The 18895-nt window shown below is 30.4% G+C and overlaps 3 protein-coding genes and 1 non-coding gene across 4 annotated transcripts; 1 reads left to right on the top strand and 3 right to left on the bottom strand.

Annotated features, from left to right (window-relative positions):
* Window positions 1-263: 263 nt before the first annotated feature.
* On the top strand, window positions 264-5274 carry LOC109805949 (transcription factor-like protein). The gene is made up of 11 exons (XM_083065455.1): window positions 264-536; window positions 851-1021; window positions 1125-1274; window positions 1754-1805; window positions 1881-1939; window positions 2141-2266; window positions 3194-3337; window positions 4319-4382; window positions 4486-4655; window positions 4777-4860; window positions 4946-5274. Exons 1-11 carry the CDS (start codon window positions 414-416, stop codon window positions 4967-4969), a joined length of 1167 nt encoding a protein of 388 aa, XP_082921581.1. The 5' UTR covers window positions 264-413; the 3' UTR covers window positions 4970-5274.
* A 1632-nt stretch (window positions 5275-6906) lies between these two features.
* On the bottom strand, window positions 6907-7248 carry LOC109805665 (uncharacterized). Its single transcript, XM_020367836.1, has one exon. The coding sequence runs from the start codon at window positions 7246-7248 to the stop codon at window positions 6907-6909; it is 342 nt and encodes a 113-aa protein (XP_020223425.1).
* A 2442-nt stretch (window positions 7249-9690) lies between these two features.
* On the bottom strand, window positions 9691-12380 carry LOC109805666 (uncharacterized). Its single transcript, XM_029272986.2, has 4 exons — window positions 12248-12380; window positions 11689-11976; window positions 10349-11590; window positions 9691-10209 (listed from the first exon to the last, which is right to left on the bottom strand). The coding sequence occupies exons 1-4, from the start codon at window positions 12321-12323 to the stop codon at window positions 10166-10168; spliced, it is 1650 nt and encodes a 549-aa protein (XP_029128819.1). The 5' UTR covers window positions 12324-12380; the 3' UTR covers window positions 9691-10165.
* Window positions 12381-13774: 1394 nt separating this feature from the next.
* On the bottom strand, window positions 13775-13856 carry TRNAS-AGA (transfer RNA serine (anticodon AGA)). Its single transcript has one exon. It is a non-coding gene; the product is annotated as a tRNA-Ser (tRNA).
* Between the last annotated feature and the right edge of the window lie 5039 nt (window positions 13857-18895).

The raw sequence follows: 18895 nt of genomic DNA, 5'->3' as shown, positions 1-18895 counted from the left end.
TAAAATTTCATTTTCTCTTATATTTTCCTTCAACTAAACAAGTTGAACTCCCCCTCTATTTCTTACCAATTTTCATCTCCTCCCTCTATTTCTATCTTGGATAAATATTTTGTCTAATTGAGTGTTATGTTTTTTTTCTTAATAATAATATTAGTGTGGGCTTTGACAAGTTGATAATTGAATTATTTTTTTGGTTAAATTGGGGAATTTGGAAAGATGAGGAAGAAGCGGATATTGACAGTGTGGTTTAAAATTGGATGCAAACCTATTTATATTCCTCTCTTTAGTCTCTCTCTCTTCGCCGTATCACTCAGCTCTCACTCCTCACCCCTCACCCCCAAACCCAAACCCTACCCTCACAATTCCCTCTCTTCCTTCAAATCCAACCCACCGCTGCTTAATTATCATTCCACATGGCGGCTTCGACCACCAGCCAGGTCTACATCGATGTAATCGAGGATGTCATGGTCAAGGTCCGCGACGAGTTCGTCAACAACGCTGGTCCCGGTGAGGAAGTTCTCAGAGAGCTTCAAGCTGTAAGATATCTTCTTTCCTCTCTTCTACTTTCATTCGTCCATCATTTCCTCTTTTTATTTTTTATTTTTTTATATATATATAAATAAATAGATATATGAGATTCTTTGATATTTCTACTTCTATTGCGACCTCTATTGATTTACTTTAGATGGATTTGTCTCTCTTGGCTGTTTGGTTCAATCAGGGTTTGGATCTGATCGGTTGTCTTGTAGGGTTTCCGTTTTGTTTATGCCTTTCTTTTTTATAAATCCTTTTTTTTTATCTCTGGTGATTCAGATGTTCATTTTTTTCTTCTTTTGGGTAATTTGCTTAGATGTGGGAATCAAAGATGATGCAAGCTGGTGCTGTGTTCGGTCCCATAGAAAGATCCACTGCTGCTAAGCCAACTCCGGGTGGCCCAATTACTCCGGTTCATGATCTCAACGTGCCATATGAGGGGACCGAGGAGTATGAGACTCCTACAGCGGAAATACTTTTCCCCCCTGTGAGTTTTGACCCCAACCATAGTTTTAAATTCGTCAGCTGATATATCCTTTTAATGTTCTTTAAAAATGTTGGATTGTTGATACGAGTTTTTGAATGTGCAGACTCCGCTGCAAACTCCAATTCAAACACCTTTACCAGGAACTGCGGATAACTCAACGTATAATATTCCTGCTGGACCAAGTGACTACTCCTCTGGAAATGATACAGGTGGAAATGCTGATGGAAAAGGAGGAAGACCTTCTCCATTTATGGTAAAACTTATTTTGCTGGTTGCCCCTTCATATATCTAAGTAATTTTCAATTGTTTTCATACTTATCAATCTCAAATTGCGGCCAACCCTAAAAATGCTATAGCAGTATAGCCCATGGCCACCATTATAAATTACAAATTGAATAAATTATTTATTCATGTGTTCATATGCATGTAAATGCTATTTTTTAAATATCACTTAAGATTCATGACATATTCACAATTAACAATAAAAGTCATAGGTTTTGAGTAAAACTCACAATTAAACAACAATAAAAGTTAAGGAAGCAAAATAAATTCAGAAGACATCATATTTCAAATACAAGTTGTCATAGAAAAATGAGTGGGGGTTTCAGAGAAAAGAAAATAGGTTGACGGTTCAGAGTTCAGACTAGAGGTTATTCAGACTTCAGAGTAAATCATTTTCATGCAACTTTTTTTTAATGTGTACATTCATATTGTTTTTATAATCTTCTACAGCAACCACCTTCTCCTTGGATGAACCCGAGGCCTCCACTCGATGTCAATGTTGGTGAGTCTCATTAAAATTCAGGATAAAGTTTTTACTAAAATGGCATTGCAGTAATGAAGGTGTGTATTACTGTAGCTTATGTGGAAGGGCGGGATGAGCCTGACAGGGGGACTTCAAATCAACCTCTGACACAGGTAAGCAAGTCAGTTAGGTCTTATAGAAGAATGCTTTATCTGTTGTCAAAATTTGAAGAGACCTAGTTATGGTAGTTATTTTATATAGCTAGCAAATAGTTACTGTTGTTGCAAAACACTTTTCGAGTATTTTTGTCTACAATGTCAAACCTTAACTTAAACCCATCACAGTTAGATGTTATGATGCTTTAAAAAATCCAGGACTTCTTCACGATGCCGTCAGGAAAGCGAAAGCGCAATGATTTGAATTCTCAATATAATGCTGGGGGATATATACCTCAACAAGATGGAGCTAGAGATGCTGCATATGGAGTTTTTGAAATTGAGGTACTTTTTTTTTCATATTGGTCAGCATTTGTATACATCAGCAGGATATTTGCATATCTTTTGTAAGTAATGCTGTAATGATGTTAGTAGTCTAATTTCTTGTGTTCATCATCATTGTTGTTTTCATTGTAAATGACTTTTGTAATTTTTGACTGAATGGGATCAAGGGTATACTAGTTTTATAACTTATTTTGTTGGTTTTGGCACTTCCCTTTCCTGTCCTTATTTGTGGGGTGGGGTTGAGACAAGATGACGGGACATGAGAGATGGTAAAAGCAAGTCTTGCCATCCCGGGAAAGTGTAAAGTGCTTTTCAGAGGTACTTTACTTCCCCATCTTTTCTCAAATTGGGGTCTCCATGGGTTGGGACAAGTTGGAGGGGGCAAGTGTTGCCACATATACCTACATTGCATCTGTAAATTTGGAAAAAAAATGGTGTAGATAATGCAGGAATCTCTGAAGTTGTTTGTAACATATTTCCATTTAGTGGCAGTTAACCATGAACTCAAATGAATAATGATTTCTTCAACAACCACATCAAAACTATGAAGGCCCACTTTAGAGTTTAACCCCCAAAATGAAAGAAAAACTGACACTAACAATTTGTCACCTGTATGAATGTTTTAATACTAGTTCAAATCCTTCAAATCACATGCCTTTTTTGTTCTGTTCAATACAATTCGTTACTGTCCTTTTAAAGAAAGTAATAAGCATTCACTGTCACAATGATCTGCAGTATGGACATTCTGTTCAGATAGCTTTATTGAGAAGTTTAAATTGCTAGCTTCTTTCCCATCCTACTATTTATTGTTCTGTTGGTTTTTACAGTGCACATGCATGCTTAATTTCTGTTTGTTAATTCATTGACTTGCTTGGTTGATGTAAAGTGTTTATCAAGTTGCTAAACTCTTGGAGATCAATCCTTCAGGTAAATGGAGGGGAAATCTCCATTAATTCAAATTCCACTATTTCCAAAGGAAAAATGCAAGTAGATTTGGAGAGGTCGACTTCTAGGATTCCTCAACTTGATGGACCAATTCCATATGATGATGATGTGCTTTCTACTCCAAATGTGAGTAGTGATACTTGTCCTCAATTTCCTGCACTCATGAAATACATTTGAATAATCTCTCTCATTTTAGCTTCTCCATGGAACTGTTTCTTATTTAATTTTCTTATAAGTGTTTATGAAGAAGTTTATTTAGCTTATGGAAAAAAAAAAACTTATTTAGTCTTCTCTTATTTTCTTTTCTTATAAGTTTTTATGAAGAAGTTTATCCAAAAGGAGCCATTGTTTACTTCAATTTTAATTTCCTGTTGTCCGTTGTAATTTTGTGAAAAATGCATACCATCCCCTTTTAGTTCTTGGTAGATAGACCCTTCAGCTTTCAATTTTTGGAAATTAATAACAACATTCAATGTTAAAGGTTTCAATAACCACTTTGTTTGTATTTAATGAGTTCTCATTCATAATCTGAGCCATTCTTTTGTTGCAAAACTATAAAAGAAATGGACTATTAGGTGTATGTGTTCAGAAGTAGATCTTTTTAGCAAGTTCTGAGTAGTGAGAAAAATCTTAGTTTTAAGTACTCCCATTTACATGGGTGTCTGTTTAGTCAGTGTAAATATGAGCTCCATTTTCCCTGGTTTAACCCGTATTGATAAAACAGAATGACTGTGACTATAATTCAGAGGAACTGTATAACTCAAAAAGGAATTTAAGGGATTTACATATGTTTTTGAATTCTTTAAGTGGTTGCATTTTGAATTCAAGATGTGTATTGTAATATAATTTGGAACCTAAATTAGTTGATTATGTAACAACGGGATGGCTTTTCTATATCCTAACTTAAAGCCACTTTTGGTACTTGAAAACAATTGATTGGATGGGCTAATATATAGCTGAAAAAAGAAGAAAATTAGAATGTAAAATTCCAGCTAACTATAGTTGCATATATTTTAGTGTTAACTGCATTATGCTTCATTTGACACTCCCCCCCCCACCATATTTTACTTTCCATCATCTTACTGGGTTTATTTCATCCTGTTGCAGATATACAATTATGGAGAAGTGTTCACCGAAGACTACAATATTTCCAATACACCAGCTCCTCCTGGTAAATTGAGAACGTGTTAATTATATTTTGAAGATATTTGTTATTTATTATACATTTTATCTGTAAGTTGCTAATTCATTCTTTTTCCCTTATTAATTATTAGAAGTACCAGCAAGCACCCCTGCTCTCGTGGCTCAGAATGAAGTGGGAAATGAGTTTGATGATGATGATGATGAACCTCCGTTAAATGAAGAAGATGATGATGATTTGGATGACATGGAACAAGGAGAGGATCAGAATACACATCATCTTGTTTTGGCCCAGTTTGATAAGGTGGCAACCTCCCTTCACTTTCTTTGAACGAGATGTCAAGCGCTATAGTAATATGATTATGATGTAGGTTCAGGGTTGAATAATTATTGACTCTAATAGGGTTGTCTTGCTACAACTTTAGGTGACACGTACCAAGAGCAGGTGGAAATGCACATTAAAGGATGGCATCATGCACATAAATAATAAGGACATTCTCTTCAATAAGGTTTGTTACTCGTGAAGGAGAGCAAATAGTGATATTTTTTTCAAAATTCAGTTTATCAAACTCTCATGATGGATGATCTCTGCAGGCGACAGGGGAGTTTGACTTTTGATTTTGTTTGGGCTAGCTGGTGCTTTCGTGAAGCATGATTCGGAGGTGTCATTCAGTGTTTCGTGATCTTTCTTTGATTATAATTATTAAGTGAAAGATTAAGGAAGAGAGAAAATCCTTTTACCCTTTCGAGACTGTTGTTTTGATGTTGGACCCTTGTACATAGAGAATGAGCAATTTTTGGCCTTTTACCTGATGGTTAGAGACTCGGGCAGTTCCTTAAGCCCACCATTTGTCAAGTATGTGGTTCCTTTAGTTCTGTGTACTTGGACATTTTGGTTAATTTAAGAATCCCTTGTATGATAATGATAGCTTATTTAGGCTTGTTAGGTCTCGCTTAACTTTTAGACTCTAAAAATAGGGTGATAATGTTTAGCGTGTAGGATCTGAAACCGTAGACGGTAAAAGAAATGAAAATCTAGCATTGGTGTTTCAATATTAAAAAAGTTTTTTTTACAATGTTGCAGTGTATATAGCAACAAGTATTCTTTGTACAAGAAGGATGCTGTGTGCTTGTCTACGTCGTGTCTGCTTCTGAGTTTTGAATGAGAACTCATTTCTATCGACTGCCAATGTTTGATCATTGGGTTAAGCAAGTTCATCCCCGTGAAAATGTTTTTCTATTGATTGACTAGCTCGTCTTATTTAATCTATACTAATAACAAAGAATACTTACCTTTATGCCTTCTTTGGTAAAGAAAGAAATAAAGAGAAGTAATACAGTAGAACTTGAAGATTTTTGGTAGGAGAGAAGAGAAATCAATAATAATGATAATAATGATAATAATAATAACAATAAGCAACTTATATTTATATTATAACTATTTTATATATGCTTCATTAATTGATGTTTTATCTAAAAAAAGTAAGGTTAAATCACTATTTTCTATTTAATTTCAATTCAGTCTTTTTATTATAAATTTTTTTTTGATTTCTTAATATTAAAAATTGATGTATTGTCATTCATTTCCTATAATCAAGGGGAATAATGGTAACTTTTTTACATGCAATATTATAAAAAAGTTGTACAAGTAGATATTTTTGAATGGAAAAGAAAGGGAATTATGTTTTTTATAAAAAAATTAAATTGAACTAATTAAATAAATAAATAAAACGAAGCATTTTAGTTAATAAATAAATAAATGAACACAATTCTATTTGTCTTTTCACATAACTATAATAGAATATAACAACCGTGTATATATATATTTTTTGGCATACATATTTTATTTTTATAACTATCTCGAAATCATTATTTCTCATCACTATATTTTATTTAATTTCTTTTCACCATTTTTTTTAATCTTTCTATAAATATCACTTCTCAAACTTTTCACACTCTAGTTAACCACCTACTTTATTATTTTTCTTTTTATTAAAGACACCAATGCCTCTTGACTTTATATTTCTTCATCTATACATATACTAAAAATACACTAAAAGAAATATTCCTTTTCAATGTACACTTTTTTTTTTTACTATTTTACCCTTATATATTTCCTCTAAACCATTATTTGTCTTCCACTATATTTTTATTATTTAATTTATTTTCTCTCTTTTTTACTTTCATGTAAATTTCACTTTTCAAACTTATCACACTAATTAACCACTTCAATATTTAAAAGTATAAAGATAAATTTATCCATAACTCGTAAATATATTTAGTTTTTGATAATTTAGATATGAAAACAACAAAGACTTTATTGTAATAGATTTTTTGTTACTTTAGTCCCGTTTGGAATTAAATGGAACGCTTGTAACATATGAATTGAAAGAATGCATCTGTAATTGAACCTACAATAATGCTAAATAACATCGTAAATTAGTTCACTAAATTAAATTGAACGACGAAGACTCCACTAAAAACATGTTAGAATCATAAAATAAGAGTCTGAAGACACAAGATAAAAACGGTAGAAACGAGAGGTTTGAATAATTTCACTGTGCATGGTTCACAAAAACGCATTGCTTTTGGAAGAAACTGCACAAAGTTGATGGCTCAGGAAATGAAGCCATAGCTGGATGTTCCCAACCGGTGGAGGATGCACATGCAATCATACTACCACTGCCATTATTCTCTGATGTTCGAACTTGAATACTAATAATGTCTGCATACACGGGTTGTGGAGAAAGGACGAGTGGAGATAACAACGGTATTGCCCTCGAAGCCTCCACAAAAGGGTTAGAGGGACAATCACTGAGAACCTTATGAATGTCAAGAGAAGCCGGGGCATGCTTCTGTAACCTCGTACGTGCATTGCCTTTGTCTTCCACTTCCATGATCATGCCTCAAGTTGCAAGCAGCAGAAACTATTTATATATATGTTCCCTCTTAATTCTTAAAGACAAGACAACAATATAATGATGATATATTTAAAAGGAACAAGACAGAGAGGGTGGTATAAAGTTTAGCTTCCTTCCTTAGCTGAAACGTAACTTAACAACAAAATGATACTAGATTTGGGTGGCTTGTAGCTTTTGTAGGACCACATGTCCCTTTATTTCCTCGTTCAAACTTTGCTTTTTAGTTTCTTGTTCTTGTTCAATGTTTTCTCCCGGGAAATGTGGAGCGCGTTTCTATCTACTCCTTCACTCATACGGACGATCCTTATATAGAAACATTACAGCTATGATATGATGTAAACGTTTTTGAGTAACTTCTTCTAATAAATTAAACCTACCTTAGCTGGCTTAATAACATAAATCAAGACATTTTCGTCTATATATGCATGAATTTGTGATCGATCCAACGTGTATAATGAAGTTGCTACAAGATTAAATTTGTTTCTTTCATTTTCCTTGATGCGTAGAATTGAAAATTTAGATATGTAAACTATATTAAAAAAATTGTATGAAAAACTTATGTTTAAATTGTTGGCCCTAAATTTAAGGGTTGCAATTTTCATTAATTCACTTTTTCTTACAAACAATTAATCAGCAACTTGAAATACTGGATTATACAGTTGGTAATATCGACGATCATTATTATGTTTACGCTTGAATTCAGAAACTCTGCTTACAGCGGATCAGAAAAGGAAGAACTATGCATCTTAAGAAAGTCTTATGATTTAGTATTACCATTATTCTTATTGACTTGGATTCAAATGCTATTATTGCCGTTTTATTCTCACTATCAAAGGTTTCGGAGTCTTGATTTTATTTTAGAGGAGCTTTTTGCATCAGATACCATCTTCCTCCTTTTTATGGCAACTTCAACTATAGGACCCTGCGATCCTGTTAGAGTAATTAAACAACAAGTACTTGTATATTCATGCATTCAAAGTCTCATCTATCTACTCTTATCTCATCATTTTCTTTCAATCTCTCTTCTTCCAATCTCACATTTATAATTTTCCTTAACCAATTAGGGATTATTCAATTATTCTCTTATCTCTCTCTTTCTTGTCACATTATTCATATATATCGCTTTTCGTTCTTTACATTTTCTTTTTTATATTTCTCTTACAACTTAAATCCATCTAAAATATTGGTAAATTATTAAGTGTTTATGATTACACAATTAGTTAAATCTTTTTACTTTTAACGACTTGAGATCGAGATCAATCTAACTTCTTTCAACCAGTGATTATCAAACGACTAAAATATTACCAATAAAAAATAATTGTTTTACATTGGTTTGGGATTATATACTTATTCCAACCAATTAAATGAATAAATTATATTAAAAAAATCATGTTAATTAAAGTCATATCATAAATTAGGACATTGTGAAGTGGAAAAAATAAATACTTGTTACAAATAATTTGGGAACAAATTACTAGCTCAATAACTAAGTGTGAGATAATTTTGAAAACAAAAAGTTGATAACCACGTTATTAGTACGGAGTATCCATTAATTTTACCGATGATAAATCTTTCTCGAAAAATCTAGCTAATCACTTTTAGTCTTCTCTTTCAATCACTTCTTTTTTCATAAACAAGACTCGAACTTGAAACGTTACTTAAAGGAACAAAGTTTAATACTATTTAGATCAATAAAGTGTTGGTAAAGAAAAAAATATGATTTTTCATAAAAATTGAACAGTTATATCTTGTTTTGTTTAAATTCAAATATTCCAATAATTATAAATTTTCCACCAAGTTAGTTATAAACACAAGAATAAATAATAGATTTATTGTATAATTTTTTTACAACATGTATGATGAATTTATTAAGTTTTATAATATTTATCTAAAAAGTCATATTAAAGATTATTTTTTAATTAATCGGTAGTGTAAAAAAGTTTGTAGTGACAATACATGTTTATTAAACTCTAAACAATTTGAGAAAAAAATGTTCTTATACGAATAAATAAATTGAAATACCGTGATTATTCATTAAATAAGCAACAATTAATTAAAATGGTAATATCTCTTCATGGATATATATGCAAATGTGTTTGCAAGAGTATTCGATAATATGATAGGCTTAGAGTCTCTAAATGCATATATAAATTCATTTTTTTTTATGCATAAAAGATTAAAAAAAATTATTATGTAAAACACCATTATTGTTTTAACTTAAGTCTTAAGAGTTAAAAACATACTCAAAGAATCAAAAGTTGTTAATATAAATAATTTGATATTTATGTATTTTAACTAAGAATCTAAATTCAAACTTTGTCTTAGACATAAAGTCACACCTGAATGTATTATTTTACTTCTTATATGGATCCACCTAGTGGGAGGGAGTTATACATTGTAATTATACCAAAAAAACAAAAAAAAAAAAAACCAAGGACTTTATTATATTTTAAAGAAAATTTATCATTTTAACCTAATTTAAATCCAGGGTAAAGAAATACAAATACTTATCCACACCTTGGAATGAATTTGTGCACTAATTGTTTTCCTTCTCTATTTTGTTCTCTTCATCTTGGAGATCAACCATACCACCAACATTAAAGCCATAATCAACCAATGTAAACATGTTGGTGACAATTGTGTTTTTCTGATGAATCCTTCTGTATTAATTAACGAAAGTGAACACTGCACACATTTTTGTGTGTGGATAATCATGGTACAGAGTTTATTCCATACAAATTAAGTTTACACAACATTGGAAATGATCTTTCCAGTCTAATTATTATTAGATACATACACAAAATGCTAAAAAAAAATAATAAAAAAAAGAGAGTACATATTAGATACACGCAATCATATACACAAATGTATAAAGGACAACTCTAGTGGAATATTAATTTGCCTGTAGAATTCTGCCACAGTTCTCTTCCTGACCAACTGCAAAATGTGGAAGGATCATATGAATTATGGTTTTTCTGTAGCGACAAAATAGTTTGCTTGAAAAAATAAAGAGATGATAGTATCAAACAGATATGAATTATGGATCATATGATATCATATAATGACAGTGCTTTACCTTGCGGAGTTTGAGGCGAATTGCGTTTAGTAGCAATTTTGACTCCATATTGTTGTGATGGTTCCTCATTCCCGAGCAATGAATTCACAGCTCCTTTCACCTTTTCCAACACACCTCCATTATTAGAACTTTTCCTTGGACTCATTGCTTCAGATGTTACCTGAGGCTGAGACACTACAGTTTTCATATCATCGCTCGGCTCAGACTTGTTCATTGAATAATCTCTAAGAAGAGCACTCTTTTGGCTTGTATTCTTCCCACTCAATGAAGCAGATGAGGATGATGAATGTTGCAACGAAGACAGAGTTTTGGCATCATCCCTTCTTGGCTCAAATATGTTCATTGGATAATCTTTGATTGAAGCACTCTTGTGGATTATATTTTTTCCACTCAATGAAGCAGATGAGGTTGATGAGTTTTGAATTGGAGACAAAGTAGTTTTGGCATCATCCCTTGGCTCAGTGTTGTTCATTTGATAATCTTTGATTGAAGCACTCTTTTGGATTATATTCTTTGCATTCAATGAAGCAGATAATGAGGATAGTGAATTTTGCAATATTGAAGGCACAGTTTTGGCATCATCCCTTGGCTCAGACTTGTTCATTGGATAATCTTTGATTGAAGCACTTTTTTGGATTATATTCTTCCCACTCAATATTGAAGCAGATGAGTATGATGGATTTTGCATTGGAGACAAATTAGTTTTGGCATCATCCTCTTGTTCAGACTTGTTCACCAAATAATCAGTGACTAAAACACCCTTTTGGTTCCCACTCAATATTGAAGCAGATGAGGATGGTGAATTTTGCATTGGAGACAAAGTGGTATTGGCATCATCCCCTTGGTCAGGTTGGTTGATCAAATAATCACTGAATGAAGCATCCCTTTGGTTTGTATTCCTGCCACTCATCAATGAGACAGTTGAGGATGGAGAATTTCGCATTGGAGATTGAAGTGATGAAGTCTGGGAGGAAGTGTTAATGTTGGCAGGAGTTTGTGTGGAAACAGCAGTTTGAAGTTTTGAGGCTAAAGAAAGTGCTGCTGCATTTGACCCTCCACCATAGACTTGTGACATGTTTGGAGTTGTGGTGGCGTTCATGACACGTGGCTTCTCTCGATCATGTTCCACTCCTAGTTTGACAGTGTTGTGCAAAACATGCTTCTCAGATATTACTGGATTTGCTCTTGGATGTTGCCTTGCATTTTCTTTGTATCCCTCAGGTGCCAGCTCTGATTCATACACTGAAATGTAATGTTCACACAAGAGTTATATATATCAAAAAGAAAGAACATAAACTAAAGGCCTACATGAATATCTATGTGTTATATATATTAATTACTTGGAGCTCCAAGGTATTCGGCATCTACTTCTTCTTCCTCATCATGATCATCATCTAAGCTAACACCCCAGGAGGGTGTGAAATTTTCGTCGAGTCTTCTCTTGCTGAGGCTGTTGCGGAGTTTCCTGGCCTTCTCCTTGACTTTGGTGAGAACTGATTTCTTCTGATAGAGGCCATGGTCGTCTTCGGGATCATGTTGCTTCAACCTCTCAAAGTAAGGAGAGGAAGGGGAATTAGTGGACGTGGGAGAGTACGATGATGACATCCTCGAAGAATCTCCTCCTGTACCTGCAATCAGGATCATTTTTTATATCATTAATCAAACATTTTTCATGTGTCCATGGATTATTTGTCATATCATTAATCAAACATTGGTATCTTTGGTTACATCTACATAGAGTATCAAAAATGACAATTGTTTCTCATTTATACACATTAATGCATGGCTTATCATGAAAGTGACACAACCTTTTGTTAGTAAATAGGTTAACATGATTAAGCATTGTTTTTGTGTATGTCTAAAGGCATGATATATTGTTGAGTGTTGAGAAAGGATAACCTCGGAGGAATTGTTCGACGCTACCGATGGTATGAGTTCTGGTGGTATCAACATGTCTGTAGGTGCGTTCAGGCATAGGTATTTTCTGTTACTACTTTCCTTCCCTGTTTTTGCAACTTAATTGCCTCTTCTTTTTAAATGACTCTGCTTTTATATTTGTTCTTTCTGTGGTTAATAAATCATAGGCATAATTTTAACACCAAATGAAGCGTGGTTCCGTGGTTCTTGCACTGTAAAAAAATTTAGAGGCTCATTTTTTACACGTGGAGACTAAACCTCATAATAAGTACTTACCTGATATAGTAAGTTGACCGGGCCTGGATGAGAAAACTTGTTGAAACACCTCAAGTGAATTTCATAAATTAAGAAAGAAAGAAAATACTATATATTTAAAACATCTATTAAAATTTGTAAAATAAAAAAACTTTATTTTTTTTTCTAAAGAATAAACTATTTTCATATATCTGAAAATATGAAGTTAATGATTATTTTTTAACAATTTTTTTTAGAGCTGATTTGTTTTGTAAAAGTTTTTTTTTTATTTAAACAAAATCAAATAACTTAAAATCATTTTATAAATTTAACTAAACAAAAAATTATCTTAACTATAATTCATGATAACAATAATCGATTGTACGTCTTTTTTAAATACATTTTAAATATTTCATGAATTCAAATGTTTGAGAAAAACACAAACAAGAAGGAGAGTGTGCAGTTTTTATAAAAGAAAAATAAGTAAATAAAAGAAAAATGAAGGAGAAAAGATGGTCGTGTAGACTTTTCGGTTTTGGAATGGAAGAAAAAGAAAAGAGAAAAGAGAATTTATTTCTTTCCTTTAAAAAGATGGATTCATAAGACTACAATAATCAACTAGTATTTTAGTTTGTGTATGTAAATACATATTTATTATATATAATTAAAATTTATAATAAATTATATATATAAATAAATTATTTAAATATATAAAAATATATGAAAAATGTATTTTATATTAAAAACTTAATTTAAATATATCAATAGTATGATTTTTATCTGGTAGCCCCTTCCTTTCAAAAAAAATAAAAATATTTTCATCTGATTGTATAATATTATACAATATTATACTGGAATCTAATTAAGAATAAATTTAATCTTAAATATATTAATAAAATTTGTTTTTGTAATAGTTATTTTAAAATTTATTTTTAGCATGAATTTTAATTGGTTGAAAATATTTTTTTTATATTAATAATACATGAAAATTAAATTATTTTTTTAATTTATAATTTTTCTACAAATAATTAAATTATAATAATATATAAATAAGATATCTCTTTTTAAAATCCACTTTTTTTAAAAGATAATTATACTCTTATGTTATACTGTATGACTTTATATTTTTCTCCACCAATATATATTTAACGGTAAAATAGAAATATATATATATATATATATATATATATATTATAAAATATAACTATTGACTTTTTTATTTAAAAAAATGCTCATTTATTTTTTCATAGAAAAAAAATATCCAATATTAAAAAACGTGGACGGCAGGATTCGAACCTGCGCGGGCAGAGCCCACATGATTTCTAGTCATGCCCGATAACCACTCCGGCACGTCCACTGTTGGAATTACTTCTTAAACAGTTATCTTTAGACTGTAATTTTTAATATAGTTCGTATAAGAATGACGAGTATTTTAGTGATGCAACTTTTATTAGTACAACTTATGCTTAACTAAGTATCCAAATATTTAGAGTTAAAGAAAATTGTTTCTAATATTATTTTAATGCAAAAATTTGATAATTAATCTCTATAAGAAGATTTAAGTTATCCACAACTACGTACTAAAACAATCTAATAGAGATTACATTATTAAATAATTTTGACTTTAATAATTTGTAGTGTTTAATAACTTTAAATAATACAATGATTATCAATATATCCAAAAAAAAATTATGGCAATAATTTTTCACGTATGATGATGACAAATTAAATTTTATAGTTCAAGTGGATAAAATTTAACTTATATATAGTTTTTTTGTGTATTAAGAATATATGAAAGCCAAATTAAATAGTAAACAAAATATGAAATGGATAGACATAAGAAAATCACATTCATCCACTTAATTCACATGCACTAATTTTTTTTCACAAAAATTATATTCATGATAGGTATAGAAAATTCAAAAAGACATTGTTAAGGATAGTCCCTTAAGAAATATAGTTTGTCTCAGTAGTCTAATTACTACCCTATAATTATCTAGTAATATTTTTTTAAAACTACATTTAATAACCCACCTTGAGAGTAATAACTATCTACCATATTGTGAGGTATTTTTCTCTCTAATAAATAAAGAAGGATAAATAGTTTAACATGTTATAATTTTCCCACTGCAAGTTAGTGAAATCTTCAAGAGTGACAAACATTGCTAGTTTTTGACCTATTCTTAAGAATTTTTTGCTGATTTTTTTATTCTTTAACCAATTTTTCGCCAAACTAATTTTTGTGATTTATTTGTACTGGTCAGGCAATTGTTTTACTACAAATTTTAAGTCATATATTAATAACATAATTTATTATTGTTAAATAGATTCGTCAATATTAAATTTGATATATTAATTGAAATACGTAACTATAATTGTTAAAATTAAAAAGGAAAATAATTCAAGAAAATTAATTAATTTCTTATTTATATTAGTCATTACTCATTTAGTATAATGATATTTATTGATTATTTTTAACGAAAAGTACATGATCATGATGGTATTTTTGGTGTCAAACTTTAAAATTTTGTAAAGTTGTTTTGCTCTTTTAGTATAGTATAATTCTTCTTGCTTTATGATTTTTTTTCATCTAATTTTATTGTATAATCTTAATATGTATAAATTTAAAAAGTCAAAAATTGATAAATAACAACAATAATAATAATAATATGAGCTTGTCTAAAATGATAAAATATTAAAAAATAAAAAGAATAACAAATAACCTTGTCAAAAAAATATAAATTTTGATTTTTTACATTGTATTTATATTTAAAGATTTGACTTTATTAATTATTACATTGTCTTTCTTATTGATTATCTTCATGTTTTGATTGAAGATTCACCACTATCTTCTTGATAGACAATATCAAATAATTGCCAATCAATATTGTTACACTAAATTATTTATTTAATTCTTGTAATTATGTTTTAGTTTCAATTTATTTTCACTATTATTAAATGAGTCAATTTAATCACAGTTTAAATTAATTTTTATTAGTCTTGTTTAAATAATTAATGATGATGTCTATGTTGATATAATGTAAATTTATTGTAATTATTTTAAGTGATTTTTAGTTAAATGACAATGTTTTTGCTTTAGAGTTTTAATTAGAGATCTAAAAATTTCATCCTATAATGATTTGAACAGGTTCCATAGGTGGAGAGAATAAGAACATTGAAAAGACGCTTGCATTTGATGAATTAGGTCACGCTTGTTCGCATTTAGGGAATGCAAGAAAAGGGTGATTATTGTTGGTGAATGGGGTTGTGTCGCGTTTAATTGCATTTGGTAAGTGTTAGGATTTTTTGTTACAATTTTATTTGAGTTTTCCCTCTTTGTGTGTTATATTATCATATATTATTATTTTCCTTACTTTTTTCTTTTGTTCAATGGGTTTGTTGTGTCCTTGAAAGGTTGGTGTGTGTGATTTACTGTGTGGTCCATTGTGTTCATATTTTTATTGTGATCATGCCTATTTTGTGCCCTTATGGTCCAATTTTTGTCAAACATATGCTCCCTTTGCACTTATTATTGTCATCCTTTGGTCCACATGTATTTGCATTTGTCTATAATTGTTTTTGTCTGTTGATCCACTGATATAGTACATATTCTCCTTTTCCATTGATACAGTACATACATATGGTCCCTTATGTTATTATTTTTATATGTTTGACATGAAACAATGTATAATCGTTTATCCTTTGATTTAAATATGCATGACAACGAGTTAATTTTAAAATGTTTATGTTTTTGGATTTGAATATATTAGAGTTGTTTGATGTGGATGATTATTTTGAGGTAATTGTGCATCATGGAGGTCAGTTTGTGAATAAAGGCGAGTCAGACTATCCGAGTTATGATTCCACATGGAAATATGACTTAGATAGATGGAGTTACTTTGAAATTTTTTATATTTTAAAGGAAATGAGATACCTCATAGTAGATTGAATGTAGTATTTTGTTGGAGGTGATGACTTTGAAAATAGACTTAAATTAGGTTTGATGATATGATTGTTATAAAGATGATAGATATAACAATGAAGTATGAGAAAATTAGATTGTATGTTTTATATCCAATGTCTCAAGCTAAAATAATTGAAAAATTACTTGTAGTTGGAGATGCAACAATTGATGACATTGGGCCTAATTTGGAAGGTGATGGGTTGTTGGGGTAGATGAAAATGGGTTTGTGGGGGTAAATGAAATTAGTCCTGTATGGGTAGAAGAAACTATGTTTGTGGAGGGTGATAAGACTAACCTTGTGGTGGGTGATGGCAGTCGGCCTATGATGGCAGATGGGCTTGTTGTGGTAAATGGTAGCGGACTTGTGGAGGGTGATGGCTTTGGGCCTATGGTAAGTAATGATAAAAAAAGGTGAGGATAGTCATTGTAGTATCCATTTTGGTGATGGTGACAATAAATTCATTTTTTTTATTTTGTTGAATTTTATTTATTTGATGTACTTGTAAAACCTAAACAAGATGTTGGGATGAATCAATTTGAAGAAACTTTATGTCAAACATCTGTATAATAATTTTAGGAAAAAAGACATTTTGGCAAGAAATTAAAGGAATTGATGTGGAAGGCAACTACATCCACATATTCCCAAACATGGGAAAGAGAAATGCAAGAAATAAAAACAATTAATAAAAAAAATTAATGTTAAAACATTCAAACATTTGATATGAATCTCACATGGGTAATTATTTGTCTTTGAAATACTTCTAATGCATGAAATGCTTTTAAAGTGTGTTTGAATGAAAAATTTAAATGAAATAATTCATCTTTTTGAAGAATTTCAAATACTTTGGGGTGAAATGTCTTATTTAGATGAAGAATTTGAAATTTAAATGTTTGTGAAATTCTTTAAAACAGTAAAATTTCAAACTTGTCCAAAAAAGTAAATTCAAAATTCTTCGTAATTTTTCTTTTTTTATCTTACCTATATATTTTATCTTTTACTCTTTCATTTCTCATGTTTCTTTTTGTCTCTCTCTTCCATCTTTAATAGTCTATTTTCTCTCTCCCTACTTTGCTCTCTTTTTTTCCTTTTTTTTCTCTCTCCTAATTTATTTTCTTAATTATTTTCAAAAGTATCAATAATTTTTTATAATTATTAAATATTATCTAATATTGATTTTTATAACTATTAAATATTTAAAAATTGACTAGTATTTTTTTTATAAACATTAATCTTAAAATCTCAAAATATGTATGTGTGTATATATATATATATATATATATATATATATATATATATATATAATCAAATTTAACCATGATAGAAATTAAATTACGATATCCAAACTAAGAATTTAAAATTTAAGAAATTTAAATTGAGTTGTCCAAATAAAACACTTAAAGTGATGGAAATTGAAATTAAAATAATTCAAATTTTAAGAATTTCAAACTCCTTAGATTTCTAAAATTCCTTTTTGAAACACACCATTTATGTATTAATTTAAATTTCAAATATTGGAATAAGTCAAGGTTCAAGCCAAATCTAAAACGTGATGCACTTGTCAATGGAGATCAACTATGGCAATGTACATGGTGTATTGATGTACTTCCACTACCATCCAAGAAAATGTTAGGACGAACTAAGAAGAGGAGAATTTGGGAATCTGGGAACTAAAGAATGATGAAACACAATTGAGAAGGATTGGAATACCAAAGAGTTGTAATATGTGCCTCAATTAGGGCCATAACATAGCCATATGCAAAGAAACACCAAAGGAACCACCACATACCACACTAAACGAGTCCACACAGTCCGAGACTCCGACACCAAACCTACCTAGGCAAACTCAACCCAACTACCAAACTCAACCCTGTCAACAAACTTAACCTAGCCAACCAAGCTAACAAACCCAACCTAGTGGACCAAGCAAGCCTACCTAGACAACAAAGAAGAAGAATGTGAAGGAGAAGTTGAAGTCAAGGAAAACACCACAATGGAAACCATGATGTTGTTTTTTAATTTCTTTTCATTAAGTTGTTTTATGATGTAATTTGAACCACCTGATGCAAAATTATTATTGATATTGTCTTAGCGAACAATTTTTTGTAAGGGCCAAATTTGCTAAGGATCAAATTTTTTGTGATGTAATTGGCGATATTTTGGATGAATTTGCTAAGGGTGAATCTTTTTGGAATGTAATTGACAATATGACATACAATGGATCAAATGTTATTTATGAGTATGTTCATTTTGTTTATACAATCTAATTTACCAATACTAATTTAATCCCTTTTATCATTTTGTTGTCATTGTTAATTTAGTGTCATACAATAATTCCTGTCATACCTTGTACTTTCTTTTCAATTATACCATTTCAATTCAAAATGAACGTTACAAATTATGCTTAATAATACAAAATAACATGTCTTTCTTT

This window comes from Cajanus cajan, chromosome 10 (genome assembly GCF_000230855.2).
Source record: "Cajanus cajan strain Asha chromosome 10, NIPB_CcT2T_4, whole genome shotgun sequence".
Lineage (NCBI taxonomy): Eukaryota > Viridiplantae > Streptophyta > Magnoliopsida > Fabales > Fabaceae > Cajanus > Cajanus cajan.
Note: the sequence above shows the minus strand (reverse complement) of the source record. Positions and strands in the feature narration are given on the sequence as shown.